Source organism: Emys orbicularis, chromosome 6 (genome assembly GCF_028017835.1).
Source record: "Emys orbicularis isolate rEmyOrb1 chromosome 6, rEmyOrb1.hap1, whole genome shotgun sequence".
Lineage (NCBI taxonomy): Eukaryota > Metazoa > Chordata > Testudines > Emydidae > Emys > Emys orbicularis.
Window position 1 is genome coordinate 112,358,105 of NC_088688.1, and position 23,274 is coordinate 112,381,378.

Sequence of the window (23,274 nt, forward strand, 5' to 3'; positions counted from 1 at the left end):
GACTGGCCAAACACAAGTTGACTAGAAACTCCACTTGTGGCCATTATCTCTGGTGTGTGTAAGGTCAGGCTCATGCTACAGAGAAATATTAGCTGCTGCTAGATATCAGTTACTGCAATGCAAAAACTCTGCTGGTTTTCATTGTAGTTCAAGAGATTTAGCCACAATTATCACATCTCAAATTTTTTTTTACCACTTCATGTTCCAATAAAAAAAAGCTAAAAACTGTCTTACTTCTACAGGCATGATAACTTGAAAGTAAAACTGCTGAATCAACACAGTACAAATTCTACTACTGTATTCTAAACAAATAAATACATGTGAAGGATATAAGCAAACGGGATCACAGTGAAAAGGGGGGGAAAAAATCTCCCGATCACAGTTTACTATGAAATTTCAATTTATAGGCCTTCTAGCAATGGAACCATATTTAGACCTATGTTCGCTACAACAAATTAATTAATTTGGCAGTTGCTATAGTTACTGTCAGAGAGCTTCCTCAAGGTCAGCAAAGAAACACCCAAGGCCAGAAGGGTGAAATTCATACAAGATAAGAGATCAGTCATTGTTGGTTATGTATTATTAGCAAATCTGTGACACAAATGATTTATTAATTTATACAAAAAACTACTTTGTACTATAATGAAGTTCCAAAAAAATTATATATTGGCAAGAGCCAACAGGGTATGCTTTTTATTTTTAAACACACATTCAGGTAAAAATAGTCTGGATGAAATAAAATGTTCCTGATTCCTGCAAAGTGCAGAGGGGCTTTCAGGAGGTGCTTATAACTCTTAAAATTTGAAGCCTAATTTTGCTAATTATTATTTCATCTGTCTTGAAATAAAAAGTGCAATTACTCTATAGTCAATCAAAATGTGGCCTGAAAACATAAGTGTTTCTGTTATATTAAATGCCACAACCCAGGAGAAGGAATGGGCATGAATGGACCAAAACGAAGTGAGTAATCCTTCAGGAATGAAATGTATAAGCAAAAAAATCCACCATTCTGTTCTATTCTCTGTAGTATTGCCTTAAAGGACATTATCAGCCAGGGGTGGGGGTAAACAGCCACCATTTTGGGGCAAAACTAAACATGGCCCAAGTTATAATATTTAGATATCTTACTACCTTGGATAGTGCACACGTCAACTAGTTAGATACCCAGCAGTATCATTTACAACTTCAAAATTGAATGCTGAGTTGATACCCCTTTTAAAAGTTTGGTCCTACAATTCTTCCATATCCAAAGTCAATTTAGAAATGGAATGGACGAGGAATATTTTAAGAATTTTTGGAAACCAGACATCATATTGCTAACAGGATGAGCGAACACTTCTGCTCTTTACCAAGCTTATCTCTCTGTATAGTATATAACTATAACGAACAGCCTGTCGCTGTGACATCTCATGGATGTCTAGCCATCAGCTAGAGACCAGCATGGCTAAAACAAAGCTCAATCTTCAATTCCAAAGCTTCCTTCTCTACCTTCCGTCTCAATCCCTGTGGACAACAGCACTACCCAGACCTGTAACCTAGGCCTCATCTTCCATTCAGACCTCTCTGTGGTCCTCATTCCCAGGCTATATCTAAATCTTGTTGATTCTTTCTGCATAACAATTCTAAGATATGGCATTTCCTCCCTCCATTCAGCTAAAACTCTCATTCAGGCTCGCATTATGTTGCATCCTGATTACTGCAACATCCTTTCCCCTGACTGACAAATGTAATCTTGCCCCATTAATGATGCTGCTGCAAAGATCTTTCTCCTAGCTCCTTACTCTGACCATGTCCCCTCTCACTTGACAACAGTTGGGTGCCTAGTGCTCTGAGATCATTACCTATCACGCTTACTGACCAATACTGTTTCACTGTTTCCTTGTACACCTACATCTGTCTGTATCCACCAGCTGTTTCTTGTCTTATACTTAGATTGTAAACTCTTAGGGGCAGGGGCAGTCTTTTTATTCTATGTAGTACAGTGCCTAACACAATGGGGTGCTGGTACATGACTAGGGCTCCCAGGTAATACTATAATACATATTATTATTATTATTATTATTATTATTAATAATAATAATAATAATAATAATAATAATAATAATAATAACTAGCCTTTCCTTTGTACTGTGTAAGTTGTCCTTTGTACTGTGTAAGTTGGCCAGAGAATGAGTTTTCACAAAAATAGTTAGTAGACTGTTCAAACCATGCTATTACTGCTAAACAACCTTTACAGTTATCCAGGAATACAGTTCCAGAAATAAAAAGAAAGCATCACCCTGATCTTTACCACATTCATTGCAAGTCATTTTTGGGTGTATTCTAATCTTGAGTAAGAAGCACTGCTGAAATTGAAACTACAGACAATCACATATGTGATAGGTTGGAAAAAACCTAAAAGGAAAATAAGATCAATCACACAAACATAAAAAAAGAGAATGCATCGGTAACGTAAGGTTTAATAAAGTTTAAGGTAAGATGTAACCACTATCTAGTTGCTATTCCATTTATAGTTAAAACTAAAACCTTAGCCTAACCTATATTTTAGACAACTCACAAACAAAATTTGCCCAGTACAATGGTTACCAAACTTTTTCTCCCGAAAGGGCCCCTTTGGCAAGTGTCTGTGAGGTTAGACTATGGTCCAGAATTTTAAAAGTATTCTAGAATCAAATTGTATATGAAGAGATTACACTATATTGTATTCACTCAAATGTAATTATTTAAGGATCTTTAGAATTCAGTTAAGATCTCCTTGTGCCACAAAAACGTGAATGCAATGAGTTATGCAGTAAACTCAAAATTCTCAGGTTTGTAAACCCTAGTATATATGCTTACATGATACTGAAAAGCAGCTAAATAGGACATTGGGAAGGACCTCGAAAACATTTGCACAAGCTTTACAGCCAGACTTTCCCCCCCCCCCCCACAGTTCCCTTTAAAATGTGGACTTTTGCCTGTCTGAATTATTTAGATAACAACAATCAACATGATTTAGTGTGAATAACTTGACAACATTTTAACTGACATGTTTGTTATGCAGTGATTTTATTGCATGATGATCGGTAAAATTTCAGTCTAAAAAGTTGCTGTAACCATGTGTTAAAAAAGAAAATCTAACATGGCTATATAGTAATAGATAGTTTCTTAAAGAAATCTTAGGAGTGAGCACTTAGTCTATGGTGAAACAGAGTTATTTTCTTCTAAGGGTTCTGAAGAGTCTTGTATTGCTCATCTCAACATTGTAACAAGTAAATTAACCTGATAATCAGCAATGCAGTCAGTCACAAACTAAAGCAAACCACTTATCTGTCAACACTTATTTGATCTCTGGTTTCTGGTGTACTTGAAAATATATAAAGGAAACAGGATACGATTTCTAACAAAGTAGCTACCTACAGTTCAAACAACAATTTATATATAGAGCCCTGAGCAGACACAAAATGTATATCCGTGGATATCTGCGGACCTGCAGGCCTCTATCAGGAACCTCAGCGGCAAAAGCTGCTGCTCGCAGGAGCCAGCGCCCAGACTGGGCAGCTCCACTGGCATGGCTGTACTGTCCCCAGCCTGCCCACTGGGGCGGGCACCAGGCTCACCGGCAACTGTCCCTGGTCACGCTAGTCTGTGCAAGCAACTCACACTCCCAGACAGCAGTGGTATGACTCTCCTGTACCTTTCCCCACTGTACTTTTAAATTAAGAGCAACTAGGATTTTTTTTTTCCTACTGTTTTCCTTAAGTGAAAGTAAAAAAACAAAAGTTATAAAATTTAATAATAATATCTAACCCATCAAATACTGTGTATTTTTAAAGGTGAAAATAAACCCATCATTGCCCTGTACACTTACGCACATGCTTAACTCTGAGCACTTGAGTGACCCATTGACTGCAATAGGACTACTCACATGAGTAAACGTAAGCACATAACTGTTTGTAGGGTTAAAACCAATAAAACCAATGGGATAACCTCCTGAACCCTATTGTCTTTCAAAATTAGTAATTTAACTACCAAGCGTATTTACATTCTTTTTATTTAATATACAGTCCTCAAATAAAGGACATATCAGATATTAAACTGATAAGAATGTAATTCTTATGGGGACCAAAAAGCAGCAGCATTCCCTACACCTATGAAATAGTGAGAATAAGTCTGGGTAAATTCATAAGACTACTTTATCCTTGCAGTAGCCATAGAATTCATTTTCAATTGATAGCACTCTCCATTTCAGAAATTCTCCTTGACAAAGTAAATATAACCAACCGTAAGTTCCACCTTGCTCAATTAACAAACAACAAGAAGTGAGCCATCATGATCGCCCGGGGGGGGGGGGGGAGGGGGGCACCTTCGCCAGCTCATAACAGTAGTGGATGCAGGCTGTGATCCACGATGCTATCCCCTGGGCAGACACCAGGCCACCCTTCATCCTGTCTGCAACCACAACGAACAACTGTGTAGACTTATGGAATGGCTTTGTTCTATCTATACAGAAGGCCAGGGCCCGTCTGACGTCCAGGGTATGCAACCTGCATTCCTCATCTGTTGCGTGAGGCTTTGGACAAAAGACCAGCAAGTATATGTCTTGACCAGTATGGAACTGGGCGATGACCTTGGGTAGAAAGGCTGGGTGCAGACTCAGCTGGACTTTGTCTTTATCAAAGATAAAGATAAGGTGGTTCTAATGTGAGAGCCCTGATCTCGGACACCCTATGAGCCGAAGTAATAGCGACTAAGAAGAGACCTTTGAGGAGAGAAGCAGGAGGGAGCAGGAAGCCAGGGGCTCAAAGGGGGGACCCATGAGCTTTCACAGCACAAGATTCAGGTCCCAAGGAGGAACCAGATCCCAGACATGCAGGTAAAGGCACTCCAGGCCTTTCAGGAACTGCGCTGTCATTGGGTGGGCAAAGGCTGACCGGCCTTGAAACAGAGGGTGGAATGCCGAAATGGCCGCCAGGTGCACCTTGACCTAAAACAGTGACAGGCCCTAGAGCTTAATGTGCAGCAAATAGTCCAGGACGTCTTGCAGTAGGGCCTCTTCTGCACGGATGTGATGATCCGAGGCCCAACATGTGAACTGCTTCCACTTTGCCACATAGGTAGCTCCGGTGGAGGGTTTCCTGTTGCCCAGCAGGACCTGCTGGACATCAGCACAACACCATCATTCATCCAGAGGATGTTGGTCCTGCTTAGAGCAGGGAATTAGACTAGATGACCTCCTGAGGTCTCTTCCAACCCTAATATTCTATGATTCTATAATCCCCACTTAGGCATGCAGCAGCCAGGCTGTCAAGTGCAGCGTTGCCAGGTTCGGGTGTAGCAGATTGACGTGGTTCTGGGACAGCAGATCCGGCTGAAGAGGCAGCTGCAGGGGGGTGGCTGCCGACAGACTCAGCAGCGTATCGAACCAGTGTCGATGAGGCCATGCTGGGACTACGAGGATGACAGTTGCTTTTTCTTGCTTCACTTTTAGCAGGACCTTATGAATTAACAGCACCGGCAGGAAGGCATACATCAGCGCTCCCGACCACAGAATCAGGAAGGCGTCCGACAGGAGCCCTTGTCCCTGCCCTGCGGAGAGCAGAACACGTGGCACTATCTGTTCTACCGGGACGCGAACAGGTCCACCTGGAGAGTCCCCCACCTGTGGAAGATTAGGCTGATCACCTCCAGATGGAGCAACCATTCGTGGCAAGATGAGAAGGTCCTGCTGAAGAGATCTGCAAGGACGTTCTTGGTTCTGGGCAGATGGGCGGCTACCAGGGTGAATGGCGTGCCGCACACAAGTCCCAGAGGCTTAGCACTTCCCGACAAAGGGCTGAAGATCTGGCGCCGCCATCCGGGTTGATGTAATACATTGCAGCAGTATTGTCCATCAGGACCTACACCACCTTGCCTTTCAGGTGGGGCAAGAAAGCCTGGCAAGCCAGGCGAACCACTTTGAGCTCCCTGACATTGATACGAAGGGCTAGGTCGTGTTGTAGACAGCAACCCTGGGTGTTGAGCTTGCCCAGGTGGGTTCTCCAGCTCAGATCTGATGCATCCAAGACCAGGGTGAGCGATGGAGATGGGGTCACGAAAGGAACTCCTTGCAGCACCGATTCAGGATCCCGCCACCAGTCCAAAGACAGTAGGACATGGCTTGGCACCAGGAGCACTCTGTCTAGGGGGTGCCTGCTGGGAATGTCAACCGAGGCTAGTCACGTTTGCAGAGGCCTCAGATGAAGCCGGGCATGGCTGACCATATACGTGCATGTCACAAACACATGTGGGCTGTGGTAAGTGGGTGGCTTTTTATGTGGGAGATCAAGTCTGCCATGGCCTGAAACCACATTTCCAGAAGGAAGTCCTGGCCCACGTGGAGTTGAGAACCACTTCGATAAACTATGTGTTGGAGTGGTGTTAATAAACACAGAAAAGTTCATGTTAACAGGCTTGGGTTGATGCAGGTGGAACGCACCGGATTGAAGCTTCTTTGCACCTGCTCTGGACACCTGCCCTTGATGATCCAGTCATCGAGGTACGGGAACAGGTGGACCCCCGCCGCATGAGGTAAGCCGCCACTAGTGCCATGCACTTGGTGAACACCCCTTTGTGGACGATGGTAGGCCAAAAGGGAGTGCCAAGAACTGGAAATTGTGTCCTCCCACTATGAACAGAGGAAACACCTGTACCCCAGGAATATGGAGACAAGGAAATAAGCGTCCTTCAAGTCGAGAGCAGCGTACCAGTCTCCCAGATCCAGGGAAGGGATAATGGAGGCCAGGGAAACCATGCGGAACTTCAACTTCTTGAGAGACTTGTTGAGGCGACGCAGGGCCCAGATGGGTCTTAGGACTGCTTTGGCCTTCGCGATTACGAAATAACAGGAGTAGAATCCTCTTCCCTGCATGACACAAGGAACCTCCTCCACCGCCCCCAGGCAAAGGAACTTTTCGACCTCCTAAACGAGGAGTTGCTCATGAGAAGGGTCCCTGAAGAGGGCAGGGAAAAGGGGGAGTGGGAGGGAGCAGCAGCCATGCATTGTAGGGTATAGCCCCGGGATACTATATCCAAGACCCAGCAGTCTGAGGTTACCCTTAACCAAGCCAAATGGAAAGGTGGACACAGTCCAGGAAAGGGCAGGAAGGATCCAGGGAATTGACTGGGGCATTGCTCTCGAGTGCACCCTCAAAATGCACGCTTCTAGCCCCCAAGGTGTTTGGCAGGCCCAGGCTGTGCAGATGAGCAGGATGAAGAAGGGCGGTGCCAGCTGAAGCTATTGTCCCTTCTTCTTGCAGAACTCTGGCGGGGCTGCCAAGGCCTTGGCGGTGGGGGCAGCTGGAAGAGCTTCCTAGCAGACTGTGGCATATGTATGCCCAATGAGCGAAGGGTGGCCTTGGTATCCTTCACTCCATGCAGTCTGGCATCCATCTGCTCGGAGAGAAGACCCACCCCATCAAAAGGAAGGTCTTGGCTTGCAGTCTGCATGTCCTGCGAGAGGCCCGCCGCCTGCAGCCATGAGCTACGCCTCATGACTAAGGCTCCATGTTGGTCACGAATTCTGTGACTTTCCGTGACTTCCATGACTTTTGCAGCAGCAACATGCGGCTGGCCCAGGAGCCACCTGAGCAGCTCGGGAAGCCCCCGAGTCAGTTGCACTGGCTGCTGCTGGGTCAGTCTCAGGGCCCCCCCGCTCCGCAGCAGCAGGAGTTTGGGGGGGGGGGGCTCAAGGCCACTGCTTACCTGGGGGGGGGGGTGGCCTCCTCTCCCTCAGCTCCACATGCTGCCTCTGCCGGCAACCAGGCACTGCGCCTGCAGCTCCCATTGGCTGCAGTTTCCAGCCAATGGGAGCTGGAGAACCAGGGCTCGTGGTGGAGCGGAGGCAGCACGTGGAGCTAGGGCTACCGCTTCCCAGGAGCCAGGTAAGGAGCCTGCCCCAGGCCCAGCAACCCCCCTCCCCTCCCCAGTACCTGCACCTCCCTCCGGGCAGTGCCAGGGCACCCCCTCCCCAGCACCCACGGCACCATGTGTGCCCCCCCGCCGTTTTAGTCAGGGGTATTTTTAGTAAAAGTCACGGACAGGTCACAGGCCTTGAATTTTTGTTTACTGCCCGTGACTTGTCCATGTCTTTTACTAAAAATACCCATGACTAAAATGTAGTCTTACTCATGACCACAGCAGATGCAACTACCCAAGCCACATAGTCCACCGCATCCCAGGCCATTGCAGAGAACACCTGTCTGCCGCTGTGCCCTCCTCCACCAAGATGCTGAACTTCTGGGCTAACCCCGGTGGGAAGGACTCTAGGAACTTGCATAGTTGAAATTGTACCTGCCCAAGAGGGCCTGGTGGTTTGACACCTGGAATTGCAGGCTGGCAGTCGAATAAATCTTTCTCCCAAAGAGATGCAGTCTTTTGGCCTCTTTATTCTTGGGGGTACAGGAAGAATGGAGTTGCTTTTCTTTTTCGTTGGCCGCAGAGACGACCAACGAGCCCAGGGGAGGGTGGGTATACAGCTGTCCTAGCCAAAGGGTTAGAGTAAGTATTTTTTTCTTCTGCCCTGTTGGAAGTGGGAGAGATGGATGAGAGGGTGTGCCATAGGGCTGGTGTGCCATAGGGCCTTGGTGATCTTTAAGACCCTTCGTGGACTGGCAGAGCAACGCGGGCAGGGGTTGGAAGCCGAGAGGACATTAAAACGAGTCCATCTACTCTGTCATTTCCTCCACTTCCAAGCCCAGATTTTCTGCCACTCTTCAGAGCAGAGCCTATGCTCCCTGAAGTCATCTAGCGGTCTGGCTCTTGAAGGACCCGCAACCGCCTTGTCCAGGGACAACGAGGATGACTGGGTTACCGGAGGTGGTTCCGAGGCTTGGTCCACCACCAGGGAGGGGAGATTTGGCACCGCTTCCTCTATCCTGGCCTCCGAACCATCTGCATGCACCGAGCCCGGTGCCATTCATGCACCTGGTGTGGCCAGTGCTGCTGATGCTGCCTGCTGTTGCTCTGAGGCGGCGGCCTATGATTTCTGGGAAGAGGGCTTTGCTACGACTGGCATTCCCCAGGAACCCCAATAAGGCCACTGGCTTTGATACCACTGCTGCACCATCGCAGTCAATGTGATGTCAGGGCTCCAATTACGCTGGTGGGACCTGGGCGAGTGGCTAAACTGGCCCTCTGTGCTGGAGAAGTCCCCTTCCGTTGACCACAGAGGAACCGTTGATGACTGGGTGTGCCTGCTAACGTTTGTCGTTGGAGACCGGAGCGGGATGAGCAGTGTCTGTACCGGGGTGAAAGGTAGTGGCACCTGGGAGTCCGGAGCCTGGATATGGATTGTTCTCATGTGGCACCCAATGGGGATCTTCGATAGGAAACCGACCGATAGGAGAGTTAGCAGTGCTGGTAATATGGAGTCCGGACGTTGATCTCTAGGTGAACTGCACCTGAGTGGCAGTGATCGCGGTGCCAGTGACCGGGGGGGGTGAGCCCCAAAGGATTGGGGCTGCGGATCCAGGAATTTGCATCACTGTGATGGGAAGCGCTGTCTCGTATCATGGGATCATCGTCTATCTCCCCCAGGAGTCACAGCAGCTGGCTTGCCCTCCTGGGGAGCCTCTGCTGCATCCTGCTGCCTCAACGGCAGCGGTGGAGGCCTCTGCTCTCTCCGTGCCAGGGAGGCCTGGGAAGGCGCCGGCAGAGGCTTGGATCCCATACCACTCCCTTGAGTCGGTGACAGATATTTAGAGGGGCTCAGAGCCCCAACAGGAGAGGCATGCACTCACGGCTCCGGAGTGGCTGGGTGGGCTGAACTAGGTCCCTTGCCCGAAAACCCTTGGGGCTTTTTTCCTGATGCCGGGGAGCTGTGCTTCCGTGCCTTCTTCTTAGGCACCAGAGATGTTGATCCGTGCCAGGCAGAGCCCAGTACCAGTGTTACACTATGCACCGATGCCAAGGTGCTTGCCGATTCTTGGTGGGAGGGCTCATATGCCAGGTGAAGGGCCAACTCCATTAGCAGGGCTCGGAGTCAGATATCCCACTCCTTCTGAGTTTGTGGCCGAAAGTTTTTACAGACACTTCTCTTTGATGTATGATTCGTCCAAGCACTTGGGACAACAGCGGTGGGGATTGCTAACAAGCATAGGCCTATTACAGTCCGTGAGCCCGGCGGACCGGGGCATGCCCCCCCGGGGCAAAGTCCCACTGGGGACTCTAACTACGACAATAACTATCAAGAATAATTAAAACTATGTACAAAGCCCTACGGCTGAATGGCTCTTAACGAGGCGAGAAAACCGCTAACCACTTGCAAGGCAAGGGAGAGAGGTGCTCTGACTAACCACCACGGGTGGTAAGAAGGAACTGAGAGGGCATAGGGCTGGCGGTGCCTGATATACCACGGCATGCGTGCGGCACTCCAGAAGGCACCACAGCCAACCCTACGGATACCACTAAGGCAAAAGTCTCTGATGGCCCTACATGTGGGCGCGCGCACACCTAGAATGGAATTGACATGAGCAAGCACTCGAAAAAGAAGGGGGATTTCCCCAGAGATGGCTGGGCCTGCTGATTAGAACCAGAGCTAGAGAACCTTCTTCTCTGAGGTCTATGATTTTTTCCAAAAAGAAATCAAATTGCCTGGGCAGATAGAGAGGTTGCCTAAAGTATTATTGGGAGTACTGGGTGTGTGGCAGTATATGCTGTCATCTCTTGAAACCTAAGGATTAGACAGTCGCCTGGGTCTTTACATGAATCTAACTTCTCATCATTTTTGTCCAAGACTAAAAGAACACCATGAAAAGGAGGTCCTCTATAGTGTGTTGTATGTTGGGTGCTACACCAGAATTATATAGCCACGACTTTTTTCATTATAGCAGCACAGGCCATAGTCAATGCAGACCAAAGACACTTTTTGTGGCCAAATGGCCCTCTACCATTAAGCCTTGAAGTGTTCCACTGCATCTTCAGGAAGTTTCTCCGGTAATTTTGACAAAGCTTCCCAGTTAAAGTCATACTCAGCTAGCAGCACTTGCAGATTAGCTATAAAATCTGGAGACATGAAGTGGAATACATTTTTCTGCCCAACATGTCCAGTCATTTGGGCTCTCTTTGGGGGCAGACTTGTATCTCCCTTGCCTCAATCTCTCATTGGCAATCACCACCACCAGGGAATCTCAGAAATGAGAATAAAAACACTAATCCAGGTGCAGAGACATGGGAGTGCTTGTCTGTGCGAGAGAACAAAGCTGGTGTGTTCAACAGGACCTTTGCTGGATCCAAAAAGACCTCACTAATTAAAATGGCTACCCTTCCTGGGATTGCCCCCTGAAGGCTATCCAGTAGCTTATAGGTATTCTTGTCCAGTAGCTCAGCTCATGACCAAGAGCAGAGGCCACTCTCCTAAATACATCCTGGTAAAACTTAAAATCCTCTAGTACTGGTTTGGAGGAGCCTGCAGCCACCGAATCATCAGGGAAAACGAGGACAAATTAACAGAAGATGATGTAGCTTCCTGAGACAAGTCTTGTTCTTCCACTAATGACTTGTCCTGTTGGAGTAGTTGATCAGGAAGGGTAACCTCTGCTGGAAGGATATGAAGTTCTGTTGTGGTAGGGTCCAGCGACCTCTTGAATGAGGTGGAGACCACAACCTGGCAGATTGAGGGACTCCCCAGGGATTACACGGAGGGCAACAGAGAAGGGAGTAGGGCATAGGGAGACAAAAGGTGTCAGGCCATGCTGACCCGTTCTTCAATATGATCAGTACTAATCCCAGTACCGACGGTCCCCATCCAGAGGTAGTCTAGATGATTTACTAGACCTAGTGCACCCAGCTGGGGATGGCGAGGAGCTGGACAGCCCTCATCTTGAAGGGTCCTCGGAACATTGCGTCAGCCTAGGAGGTGCGCAACCTGGTGGAGCTACTGGATGATCTGATTTGTCTAGCACCCAGTGGGATGGAGACAAGTCAGTACTGACTATGTACAGTGATCTGTGCCCAAACAGTCCATGAGACGTAAAAGGTCTGACATCCAACTCCGGTACCAAAAACAAGCTTCATATGCAATGTTGAGGAATAAACTGGGGTCAGCCCCCAGTGTGACAATTCCCCGGTATCAAAGCAATGGAAACCAAAATTGAGGGCATCCATGCCAGCGTGGAAGGGTATCCCAGTATTGAGGAGCGAGGCTGCATAGTGGACTGTGTTGAGGTGTAGCCCTTAAATTGTCTCTTAGCCCGTACTAAGGTCAGTGACTGCCCCGGTGCCAAAGAGGTCAATTGGCCAGGAGCAACAGGTGGCACCAAGGGACCTGTAAACTCTTGTACTAAGGGCGAATTGAAGTCAGACAGGCACAGCAGGTCTCTTACCACCATGAACGCCTGTGGGGTGGTATGTAGAGAGATTAACGCCACTGAAACAATGTCTGTCAGTACTGGACTCGAAGGCAGCTGCATGGACTGTTCCACAGTCAACAGTATGGTACCTGGCTCTTCTCACCTGAGCACCGGGGAGACACAGGTGGATGGCCCAGCTCTACCCTGGGTATGTGGTGAGTCACGATGTTGTAGGGAGCCCCTTTTCAAGGATGACAATGAACCTCTCTTGGAGCTAGAATGGCCTCAGTTAGTCTTATGGATCCCCTTGAGAGGAACATCAGAGGAGGATTGGCCTCTCCTCCTCAGAAATGAATCAGAGTCCAGAGGCCTGAGGGAAGCTATGGCAGGGGGCAGAGGTTGAATAAGTGCTAACAAGACGATTGGGAACTAGGCCCGCTGCCGAGGCAGGCCTCATTGTTTGCTCCATGAGGTGCTGTTTGAGGTGCAGATCCCTGGAAATCTGCATATGCTTTCTGAAGGATAGGCAGATGCACATCTCTCTTTAGTGTCCCCCTCACCAAGGCACAACATAAAAAACGTGGGTGGGTGGGCGGGCGGGGGGTGGTGGTTGGGAGTGTTACTACTGGGAAAAGGCAGTATTTGAAGCTTGGAAAGTGCTGCGTGCCCTTGCTGCTCATCACCACCAACTAAGAATGAATAAAAACAGAACAAAAAATAATTTGTAAAGGAAAACCTAAGTACAGGGTAGTAACTGCCAACTATTTACCGAGCAATAGATGCTGACTAGATGACTGTCAAAAAAGGCAGAGGAAAATGCTACAGGGTATTCTGACTCAGACTGTGGGTAGGAAGAAGGAACTGAAAGGGGTCAGGATAGCAGCACCCTTACATAGTCTCAGGAGGGACCACAAGGAGATATTAAAGATCCTTGGGGATGGTTTCTTCAAAATGACAGCCCTATTTGAACCCTAAATACTTGTTTATTTCCATACTATCAAAATATAGTAGGGCTGTCAATTAATCACAGTTAACTTACACAATTAACTCAAAAAAATTAATGGTGTTTAATCACACTTATAACAATAGAATACCAATTGAAATTTAATTAATATTTTTGGATGTTTTTCTACATTTTCAATATTGATTTCAATTACAGAGAATACAAAGTGTACAGTGCTCACTTTATATTATTTTTATTACAAATATATGCACTGTAAAAATGATAAAAGAAATAGTATTTTTCAATTCACCTCATACAAGTACTGAAGAGTAATCTCTTTATCACGAAAGTTGAACTTACAAATGTAGAATTATGTACAAAAATCTGCATTCAAAAATAACACAATATAAAACTTTAGAGCCTATAAGTCCACTCAATCCTACTTCTTATTCTGCCAATCGCTAAGACAAACAAGTTTGTATACATTGACAGGAAATACTTCTGTCTGCTTCCTATTTACAATGTCATCTGAAAGTGAGAACAGGCGTTTGCATGGCACTTTTGTAGTCAGCCCCTTCCATGCTTTGGCCACCATTCCAAAGGACATGCTTCCATGCTGATGATGCTCGTTAAAAAAAAAAAAATGAGTCAATTAAATTTGTGACTGTACTCCTTGGGGGGAGAACTGTATGTCTCCGGCTCTGTTTTACCTGCATTCTGCATATATTTCATGCTATAGCAGTCTCAGATGATGACTCAGCACATGTTCATTTTAAGAACACTTTCACAGCAGATTTGACAAAACGCAAAGAAGGTACCGATGTGAGATTTCTAAAAATAGCTACAGCACTCGACCCAAGTTTAAAAATCTGAACTGCCATCCAAAAATGTGAGAGGGACAAGGTGTGGAGCATGCTTTGAGAAGTCTTAAAAGAGCAACAGACTGATGCGGAAACTAGAGAACCAGAACCACCAAAAAAGAAAATCTATCTTCTGCTGGTGGCATCTGACTCAGATGATGAAAATGAACATGCATCAGTCCGCACTACTTTGGATCGTTATCAAGCAGAACTTGATTCAGCATGGAAGCATGTCCTCTGGAATGGTGGTTGAAGCATGAAGGGACATATGAATCTTTAGTGCATCTGGCATGTAAATATCTTGCAACGCCAGCTACAACAGTGCCATGCGAACGCCTGTTCTCACTGTCAGGTGACACTGTAAACAAGAAGCAGGCAGCATTATCTCCTGAAAATTGTAACCAACCTTGTTTGTCTGAGTGATTGACTGACCAAGAAGTAGGACTGAGTGGACTTGTAGGCTCTAAAGTTTTATATTGTTTTATTTTTGAATGCAGATTTTTGTACATAATTCTACATTTGTAAGTTCAACTTTCGTGATAAAGAGATTGCACTACTTGTATGAGATGAATTGAAAAATAATTTTTGTTTTTTACAGTGCAAATATTTGTAATAAAAAATAAATATAAAGTGAGCACTGTACACTTTGTATTGTGTTGTAATTGAAATTAATATATTTGAAAATGTAGTAAACATCCAAAAATATTTAAAATAAATGGTATTCTATTGTTGTTTAACAGCGCGATTAATCGCACAATTCATGTTTTTAATCGCTTGACAGCCCTAAAATACAGCCTGTACTATCAACTGATATTTTCACTTCCTTTCCCCCCAAAATACTGTGTAATATTGGTATCAAATATTCAAAAAGAGGTCTGATGTCAGTGCAAAGAAATTAATGCAAAAAGTACACCTCCACTGGCCCATATTGTTATTTCTACTGTGCATACAAATAAGATAAATGTACATGCAAATGACTAGTTAGGTAACCACCTAACCTTTTTGCATGTGTAATTATTCAATTTGTATACACAATAGGGGGTGCGCAGTGCTGCCCACAGTCCTGAGCATCTTACGCCTTGACTACACTTGCGAGTTACAGCGCTGTAAAGCCGCCCCCAGCGCTGTAACTCACTCCCCGTCCACACTGGCAAGGCAATTACAGCGCTGTATCTCCGTGGTTGCAGCGCTGCACGTACTCCACGTCCGAGAGGAATAGTGAGTATTGCGCTGCCGCTGCAGCGCTGCCGCTGCAGCGCTGCCGCGCCAGTGTGGCCGCCCAATGCTCTGTGAATGGCCTCCAGAATTATTCGGCAGTATCCCACAATGCCTGTTCTAGCCACTCTGGTCATCAGTTCAAACTCTACTGCCCTGGCCTCAGGTAACCAACCATGTGACCCACCCTTTACATTCCCCGGGAATTTTAAAAATCCCCTTCCTGTTTGCTCAGCCTGGCGTGGCGTGGAGCGCTATCAGCGAATCTTTCCAGATGACCATGCCTCCACGCGCCAAGCGAGCCCCAGCATGGAGCAATGGTGAGTTGCTGGACCTCATCAGTGTTTGGGGGGAGGAAGCTGTACAGTCCCAGCTGCGCTCCAGCCGTAGAAATTACGATACCTTCGGGAAGGTATCAAAGGACATGATGGAAAGGGGCCATGACCGGGACGCCCTGCAGCGCAGGATTAAAGTGAAGGAGCTGCGGAATGCCTACCGCAAAGCCCGCGACACAAACGGCCGCTCGGGTGCTTCCCCCGCGACCTGCCGATTCTACAAAGAGCTGGATGCGATACTCGGGGTTAACCCCACCTCCCCTCCGAGCACCACCGTGGACACTTCAGAGCCGGTGGGGGGGTGGGGGAGGAGGAAGAGGAGGAGGTGGAAAATGGGAGTGATGGTGGTGGGCCGGATGGAGACACGCAGCCAGGAGCTCTTCTCGAGCCAGGAGGAAGGTAGCCAGTCGCAGCGGCCGGTACTTGGTGGAGGACAAACAGAAGAGCAGGTTCCCGGTAAGCTTTTTTTTTTAGGAAGGAATTTTTTCGGTGCGGGCTCTTTGGGAGAGGAGGGTTAGGCATGCATGCCTAGATGCGGAATAGTGCATTGATGTGGTTTATCACATCACGGTAATCGGCCTCGGTAATCTCCTCGAATGTCTCATCCAGAACGTGTGCAATGCGCTTGCGCAGGTTTATCGGGAGAGCCACCGTGGTCCTTGTCCCAGCCAGGCTAACGTGTCCGCGCCACTGTGCCGCGAGGGGCGGGGGGACCATTGCTGCACACAGGCAAGCTGCATATGGGCCAGGGCGGAAGCCGCATTGCAGTAGAAGACCCTCCCTTGCTTCCCAGGTCACCCTCAGCAGCGAGATATCGTCCAGGACGAACTCCTGTGGAAAATGTTGGGACAGTGTTCAGTGTAGTTGCCCCCTGAAGCTGTCGTCTCTCCCCAAGGCACAGAAACCCAGAGGACAGTGCAGCCCTGAAACAATCAGTGCCCCTTATTCACCATTTTGAGGCTCCCGTGGGATATGTGTGCTCTGTTTCGGACGGGAAAATTATGCAATTGTGTAGACCCTGTGTGTTTTCTACTCCTTAAGTGTGGAGGAAATCATTACTCTGTCTGGTATAAACAATGCTGCCTCTGTTACATGTTGCATTTTGCCTATACAGCAGCATCAACCTTGGGACCTCAGCCGTCCCTCTTATCGCCTGCTCAGAGACTGCAAAGACTCAGGAAGAGACCGTGAAAAAGCAAAGAAGACATGCTGCAAGAAGTGATGCGGCAATCTATTAAAGAGAATGAGAAAGCACAGAACTGGAGGGAGAGAGAAAGCAGGATCCGCCAGGAAAACGCAGCGCACCGGCGGCAAAGCACCAAGCACCGGCAGCAAAGCATGGATCGGCTCATAAGCATCCTGGAGCGCCAAGCAGACGCTATCCAGGAGCTCATAGCCATGCAGAAAGAGGAGCAGTACCGCAAACGCCACCCCCCCCACACAGCCCTTGTCCCAAAACTCTTTCCGTTGTGCCCCACTGTCACCTCCAACCCACTTTCCCCAACTTCCGTGTTCTTCACGCCACCCGCTGCCTCCAACACCAGTATCTTCACCACCCAGCCCTGAAAAGCACAACCCTTACCCTCTGCACTCAACCCCCATCACCATGCAGTATAGCTATCCTGAAGTGCAGCACTCACTGCACAGCACACCAGACAGGACATACACGAATCTGTGATTGTACCGTTCCCCACTCCACCCCCTTGTTTCTTTTCAATAAATGGATTTTTTGGCTTTGAAAACATTCTTTATTATTGCATAAAGTAAAAGACTCCTTAGCCCAGGAAATAAACAGGCACTGCAAGTCTGCTTGTCTGCTTAGCAAACACTGATTCCTAAAGATTGGAACTACTGCACTTCACTCCCGTGCAGGGCACCAGATATCACTGCTGGTTTTCAGCCTCAAATTGCTCCCTCAAGGCATCCCTAATCCTTGCAGCCCTGTGCTGGGCCCCTGTAATAGCTCTGCTCTCTGGCTGTGCAAATTCAGCCTCCAGGTGTTGAACCTCAGAAGTCCATGCCCGAGTGAAGCTTTCACCCTTCCCTTCACAAATATTATGGAGGGCACAGCACGCAGATATAACCGCGGGGATGCTGTTTTCGGCCAAGTCCAGCTTCCCATATAGAGATCGCCAGCGGGCCTTTAAACGGCCAAAGGCACACTCCACAGTCATTCGGCACCGGCTCAGCCTGTAGTTGAACCGTTCCTTGCTGCTGTCAAGGCTCCCTGTGTAGGGTTTCATGAGCCACGGCATTAACAGGTAAGCGGGATCTCCAAGGATCACAATGGGCATTTCAACTTCCCCTACCGTGATCTTCCGCTCTGGGAAAAAAGTCCCAGCCTGCATCTTCCTGAACAGCCACGCGTTCCGAAAGATGCGTGCGTCATGCACCTTTCCGGGCCAGCCTGTGTTAATGTCAATGAAACACCCACGGTGATCCACAAGCGCCTGGAGAACCATAGAGAAATACCCCTTCCGATTAATGTACTCGGATCCTAGGTGGGGTGGTGCCAGAATAGGAATGTGCGTCCCATCTATCGCCCCTCCACAGTTAGGGAACCCCATTTGTGCAAAGCCATCCACTATTTCCTGCACGTTACCCAGAGTCACGGTTCTTCTGAGTAGGATGCGATTAATGGCCTTGCAAACTTGCATCAACACGATTCCAACGGTCGACTTTCCCACTCCAAACTGGTTTGCGACCGACCGGTAGCTGTCTGGAGTTGCCAGCTTCCAGATTGCAATAGCCACCCGCTTCTCCACTGGCAGGGCAGCTCTCAATCTCGTGTCCTTGCGCCGCAGGGTGGGGGCAAGCTCCTCACACAGTCCCATGAAAGTGGCTTTTCTCATCCGAAAGTTCTGCAGCCACTGCTCGTCATCCCAGACTTCCATGACGATGTGATCCCACCACTCGGTGCTTGTTTCCCGAGCCCAAAAGCGGTGTTCCACGGTGCTGAGCATGTCCGTGAATGCCACAAGCAATTTCGTGTCGTACGCGTTACGCGGCTCGATAGCATCGTCAGACTCCTCACTCTCACTTTGGATTTTAAGGAATAGTTCGACAGCCAAACGTGATGTGCTGGCGAGATAAGTCAGCATACGCCTCAGCAGTTCGGGCTCCATTTCCCGCAGACAGCAGATCGCGCTGCACAGAAACCGTTGAAAGATGGCGTCAAAGGTGGATGGAAACAAAGGGATTTCTGGGATGCGAAGTGATGCATCACGGGGCGTTGGGACAGGACCCAGAATGCCCCGCACCCACACCCCTTTCCCACAACCCACGGCGCCAGAACGGGAAGAGGTGCTCTGTGGGATAGCTGCCCATAATGCACCGCTCCCAATAGCGCTGCAATTGCCGCAAATGTGGCCACGACAGTGCGCTGGGCAGCTGTCAGTGTGGACAGACTGCAGCGCTTTCCCTACTCAGCCGCACGAAGTCAGGTTTAACTCACAGCGCTGTACATCTGCAAGTGTAGCCAAGGCCTTAATTTTAAAACTCTAACCAAGAATACCACATTTTTCCTAAGAGATGGATGAAGTCATCTTATATAAAGAATCTATGAAATACTTAGGAATAATTCTGGATTAACTATATTTATAGTGGTACTGTTATTACCACTATCACTTTTTTTTTGGATTGACAATTACTATGCACTTTTAGATCAAATCCAAGCACTTGTTGTCAGGAATGGTCTGTTAAAAATTAAAGAAACGAATGAGTAAAGGAAATGCCATTAATTCAATTACCTGTCTAATGTAAGATAGTTCTTGAAAAGCACATCACACTTAGCTTTCAAGATAACTAAGTAAAGATTTCCTAAAGAATCTTAATATGTAAGGGAGAAAAAGTTGTGCTTCCCTCAAAATATTCAAAACAAAAGAGTAAGAGAGGAACTAAATTAACTTTATGAGTACTGTTACAAATACGAATTGGCAATGATACAACATAAATCCCAAAACAGGTGTTTGTAGGTGGAAACAAACACTTGAAATATTGGAAAAAAACAAAAACTCCACAAATCAAAAGCAAATAAACAAAAAGCCCACAAATACATCACATATTTATTATACAAGGGCTGTCACTCAATGAAATTCTGTATTGTATTAAGTACAGAATCAATCCTTATTTGGAGAAGTGTCTGAAAGAGTATACCCACTGAACAATTCAGTAAATAACAGGGATTGAAAGCAAGTAGCCCACTTGTTTTCTTAAAGAGATATGGCCATTTTAATAGTCTTATGGAATTCCTGAAGAGTGGGTCTGGGTCTACGGAATAAATGGATACGGAGATCATGTGGGGGAAGGTTGTAAAGATATTTAGCCCCTGGAAATTATCACAACCACCAAGCTGGAAGCAGGCTACTGAATAAGGCATGCTGTAGAAGAACAACTTCTGCTGTAAATGCCACCTGAAGAAGTCATTAAGCAAGTGATTGTTCACTCTGCTAAAGAGGGAATATTAGCTGGGTTTATAAAGACAGAGGACTAGTTATTTTACTCTATTGATCATGTGTTGCTGTGGCATTGTCTAAAAATCCTATGGCGACTGTTTAAAAAAAAAAAAAAAAAAGCAAGTTTCCACGCTCTGCTCAACCAACTCATCACAGACCTTAATCGCATGACAGCTAGGAGTGGATACAAGAAATCCTCTGGATTGCTGTACGAGGATTCGCCTTTTCTCATAAAACTTTGGCCTCATCCTACTCCTGTGGACGGCAAAACTAGGAGAACTGCTCTATTCAAGGCTGAAAATATGGAAGAACAATTAGTGCATTTTTTGGCCTTGTACTTGCTCTCTACTCTGTCATCCTACTGCTGGAAATAATGTGGGGAGAAAGAAGTCCTGACTCAGAAAGCTCAGCCTTGCTTCAAAGACGACTGCCAAATTAAGAGCTTGTCTACACAGCATGGCAAAACATGCCAGAGGGATGTGATCTGACGAGGCCTGCATCAACAACTTCTCTGGCAGGAAGAGTTTCAGTTTCACCTCTCTCGCCTTCTGGGTACGCTTGGAAAATGAGTAATACATAATGTGCTCTTCCACAAGGCAAATGAATCACTAAGGATCCCCATCATTTATAGGCATAGTGGAGTCACACAAGTAACAGGTCTTGTAGATTGGTAACTCCGCCTCTATCATCATTTTAGCACCCTTATACAGAGGGTTGTCTACGCTAAAGGATACTTAACTGACCTAAACAACTATTTTTTTTAAAATATGTATGCCAACAGGCAAAAGGAAATTTAGTTTATCAACTAAAACTAATTAACTAATCAACTAGTCCTAAAATCTAAGGTGAAAGGCACAGTGTGCAAGAGAAGTGGATAATGCCAAGGGTTGCTACCCAAAAATAATCTGATCGCACACACACCTGTAATCCATGTGCACCAAAAGCAGAATCTATATGCACAATCACCTGAAGAACTATAATTGAGAACTATATAGAGAAGATAGTTAGCATCAAACTAGATTTTGGCCATGTCCACAAATCGTAGATTTCAGCCCCTTAAGTTAGTTCAGCAGAAGATACTGAAGGTAATAACCTTCTATTATGGTTTACACATTTCTAATCTATCTCTTAATAAAATGGACAAAAAGAAAGTTATTTGATTGTCTTAGTTAGCATATCCAAAAGAGGAAGATTTTGAAACCGATAGATAATACTTCAAATTGAAGATCAAGGATATTTACATTAAAAAGGCATACTATGTTTCAATAATCCTTCAGAGAAATTTCTATATCCAGCTTAAAATATGTAACTTTGATTCACATGAAGAGTCCTGTGTTGAGAAAAACGTTCTAAATGTATTCCAAAGGCATTACAGCCTTCATTGCTAAACGCTGAAGCAGACTTGTTAGCAAAAACCCTCTAAGGTGAAGGAAGGGATGCTTGTCTGCCCAAAATTCACCATGAAGTCAACATACAACTCAGACATCCTCAATTATAGCACTAAAAGAAAATGACAAAGGGGGAAGAAGGCAATCTCATTGCTTACCTCAAAATTCTGTACTACAGACTTTTGTTGAAGTAAATTCAGCCTCTGAAGGGCTGTCCTTGAGCATCTTGTAAAAGAGTCAGTGAAACAGCTGAATTTGTCCATATAGAAAGCTCAAAGAATTTGTTTACTCCCATTCCACTATTCACCTACGAACCATCTGGCCCTGAACATTCTACTAGCAGACTGAGAAGTCTGTCCAGATTGCCAAAGATAACTGTCACCCATTAGGATCTGGAGATTCCCAAAGGGCCTGAACAAAAAAAAACAAAAAAATCCATTGAAAATGGATGGTTCAGCCTTGATGGTATTGAAGGAAAACATGTTACTAGTCTGATCCAATGGGATCACAGGTAACAGATCACACAATAAGATTAGCCCTGGCAATTTAATCAACCAATAGTTTAAAAAAAGGGGGGGTTGAGAGGGGACAGAAGAGAAGACACCCACATTCCAAATGCATTGATCCTAAAAAGTCTTCATCTGCTAAAAAAAAAAAAAAAAATCAAGTAATTCCAGGATCCAGACAGATAGAGAGGTAAAATGGAAAGTTACATTTTTAATCTAATGCAATGCAATGGCCAAAACTGAAAGCTTTTTTTTTTCCCCCCTGCATACTGCATGCTTTCAAAACTGGTCAATAAAATCTTACCCCAGAAGAATTTTGGCATGAACTTCTTTGTTAGTCCTTGAGATTTCCCTCAGAGAGGTAATTTCTGCATCAAACCAGAATCCTCTCTCTTCTGGAGTCTCTACATTGTAGTTAACCATCACCATATCACCCACATTGAGTTCACTCCACTTCAAAATGGTTCTTGCTCGTGGTCGAAGATTATTGGCACGCATTTCTACTATACCATTCTCTGGATACCTTGGGAGGGGGGAAAAGTTACAAATTAGTACTTCCACTATTATATGAAATAAATCAAAGGGTAAAATTTTAAAAAGTGCCTCAAGTGACTTAAGAGCCTGAGTCCCATTTTCAAAAGTGATTTGGATTCCTAAATCACTTTTGAAAATAGGATTTATGTTACTTTGAAATGTTTGCTTGTTCTAGGACTACGGTCCTTGCTACCTGGGATTTGAAAAACAGTTTTAATCAAAACCACATAAAGAATCACGCTTATGTAAGGTTTTTGCTAGAAAGATGCTAAAAAATTTTCAAATCTGAGTACTAACCTGTCCCAGTCTTGCTCATACACGGGTCAATAGCAAAATTCCCAAACATGCCCACAGTGAAAAGAAACAAAGATTAGTATCTTGAAAATCCCATTTCTAGTCTAACTCTACCCCCATTAAAGTCAATGGCAAAATTCCCATTGACTTCAATAGCAACACAGTTTTTGAAAATCCAACCCTACATATACAGACAGCATTTACCAACAAAATTATGCAAGATAAAGATAGCATAGGAAAAAAGTATACATTTGTTCATCAAACAGTAAGTAGAATGGTTCTGAAATTCCACAGACAAGCAAATAAACACAGCTAAATCACAGAAAGAATGTTTCTCGAACTCTCTATTACATAAAATGGCCGATCGTTTTTAAATGTTTCTCCTTTTATTTTAGTGATTAGCACTTTAGTAAATGATAAATCTTAAAGATTTGTTA

At 45.9% G+C, this 23,274-nt stretch overlaps 1 protein-coding gene across 1 annotated transcript in view; it reads right to left on the reverse strand.

The window, feature by feature from the left end:
- Positions 1–23,274, reverse strand: part of UHRF2 (ubiquitin like with PHD and ring finger domains 2) — a 178,798-nt gene that overhangs the window by 81,978 nt on the left and 73,546 nt on the right. The window contains exon 4 of the mRNA XM_065406006.1: positions 22,314–22,532. Within this exon, the coding sequence (XP_065262078.1) occupies positions 22,314–22,532 (219 nt within the window). The remainder of the gene's footprint in view (positions 1–22,313; positions 22,533–23,274) is intronic.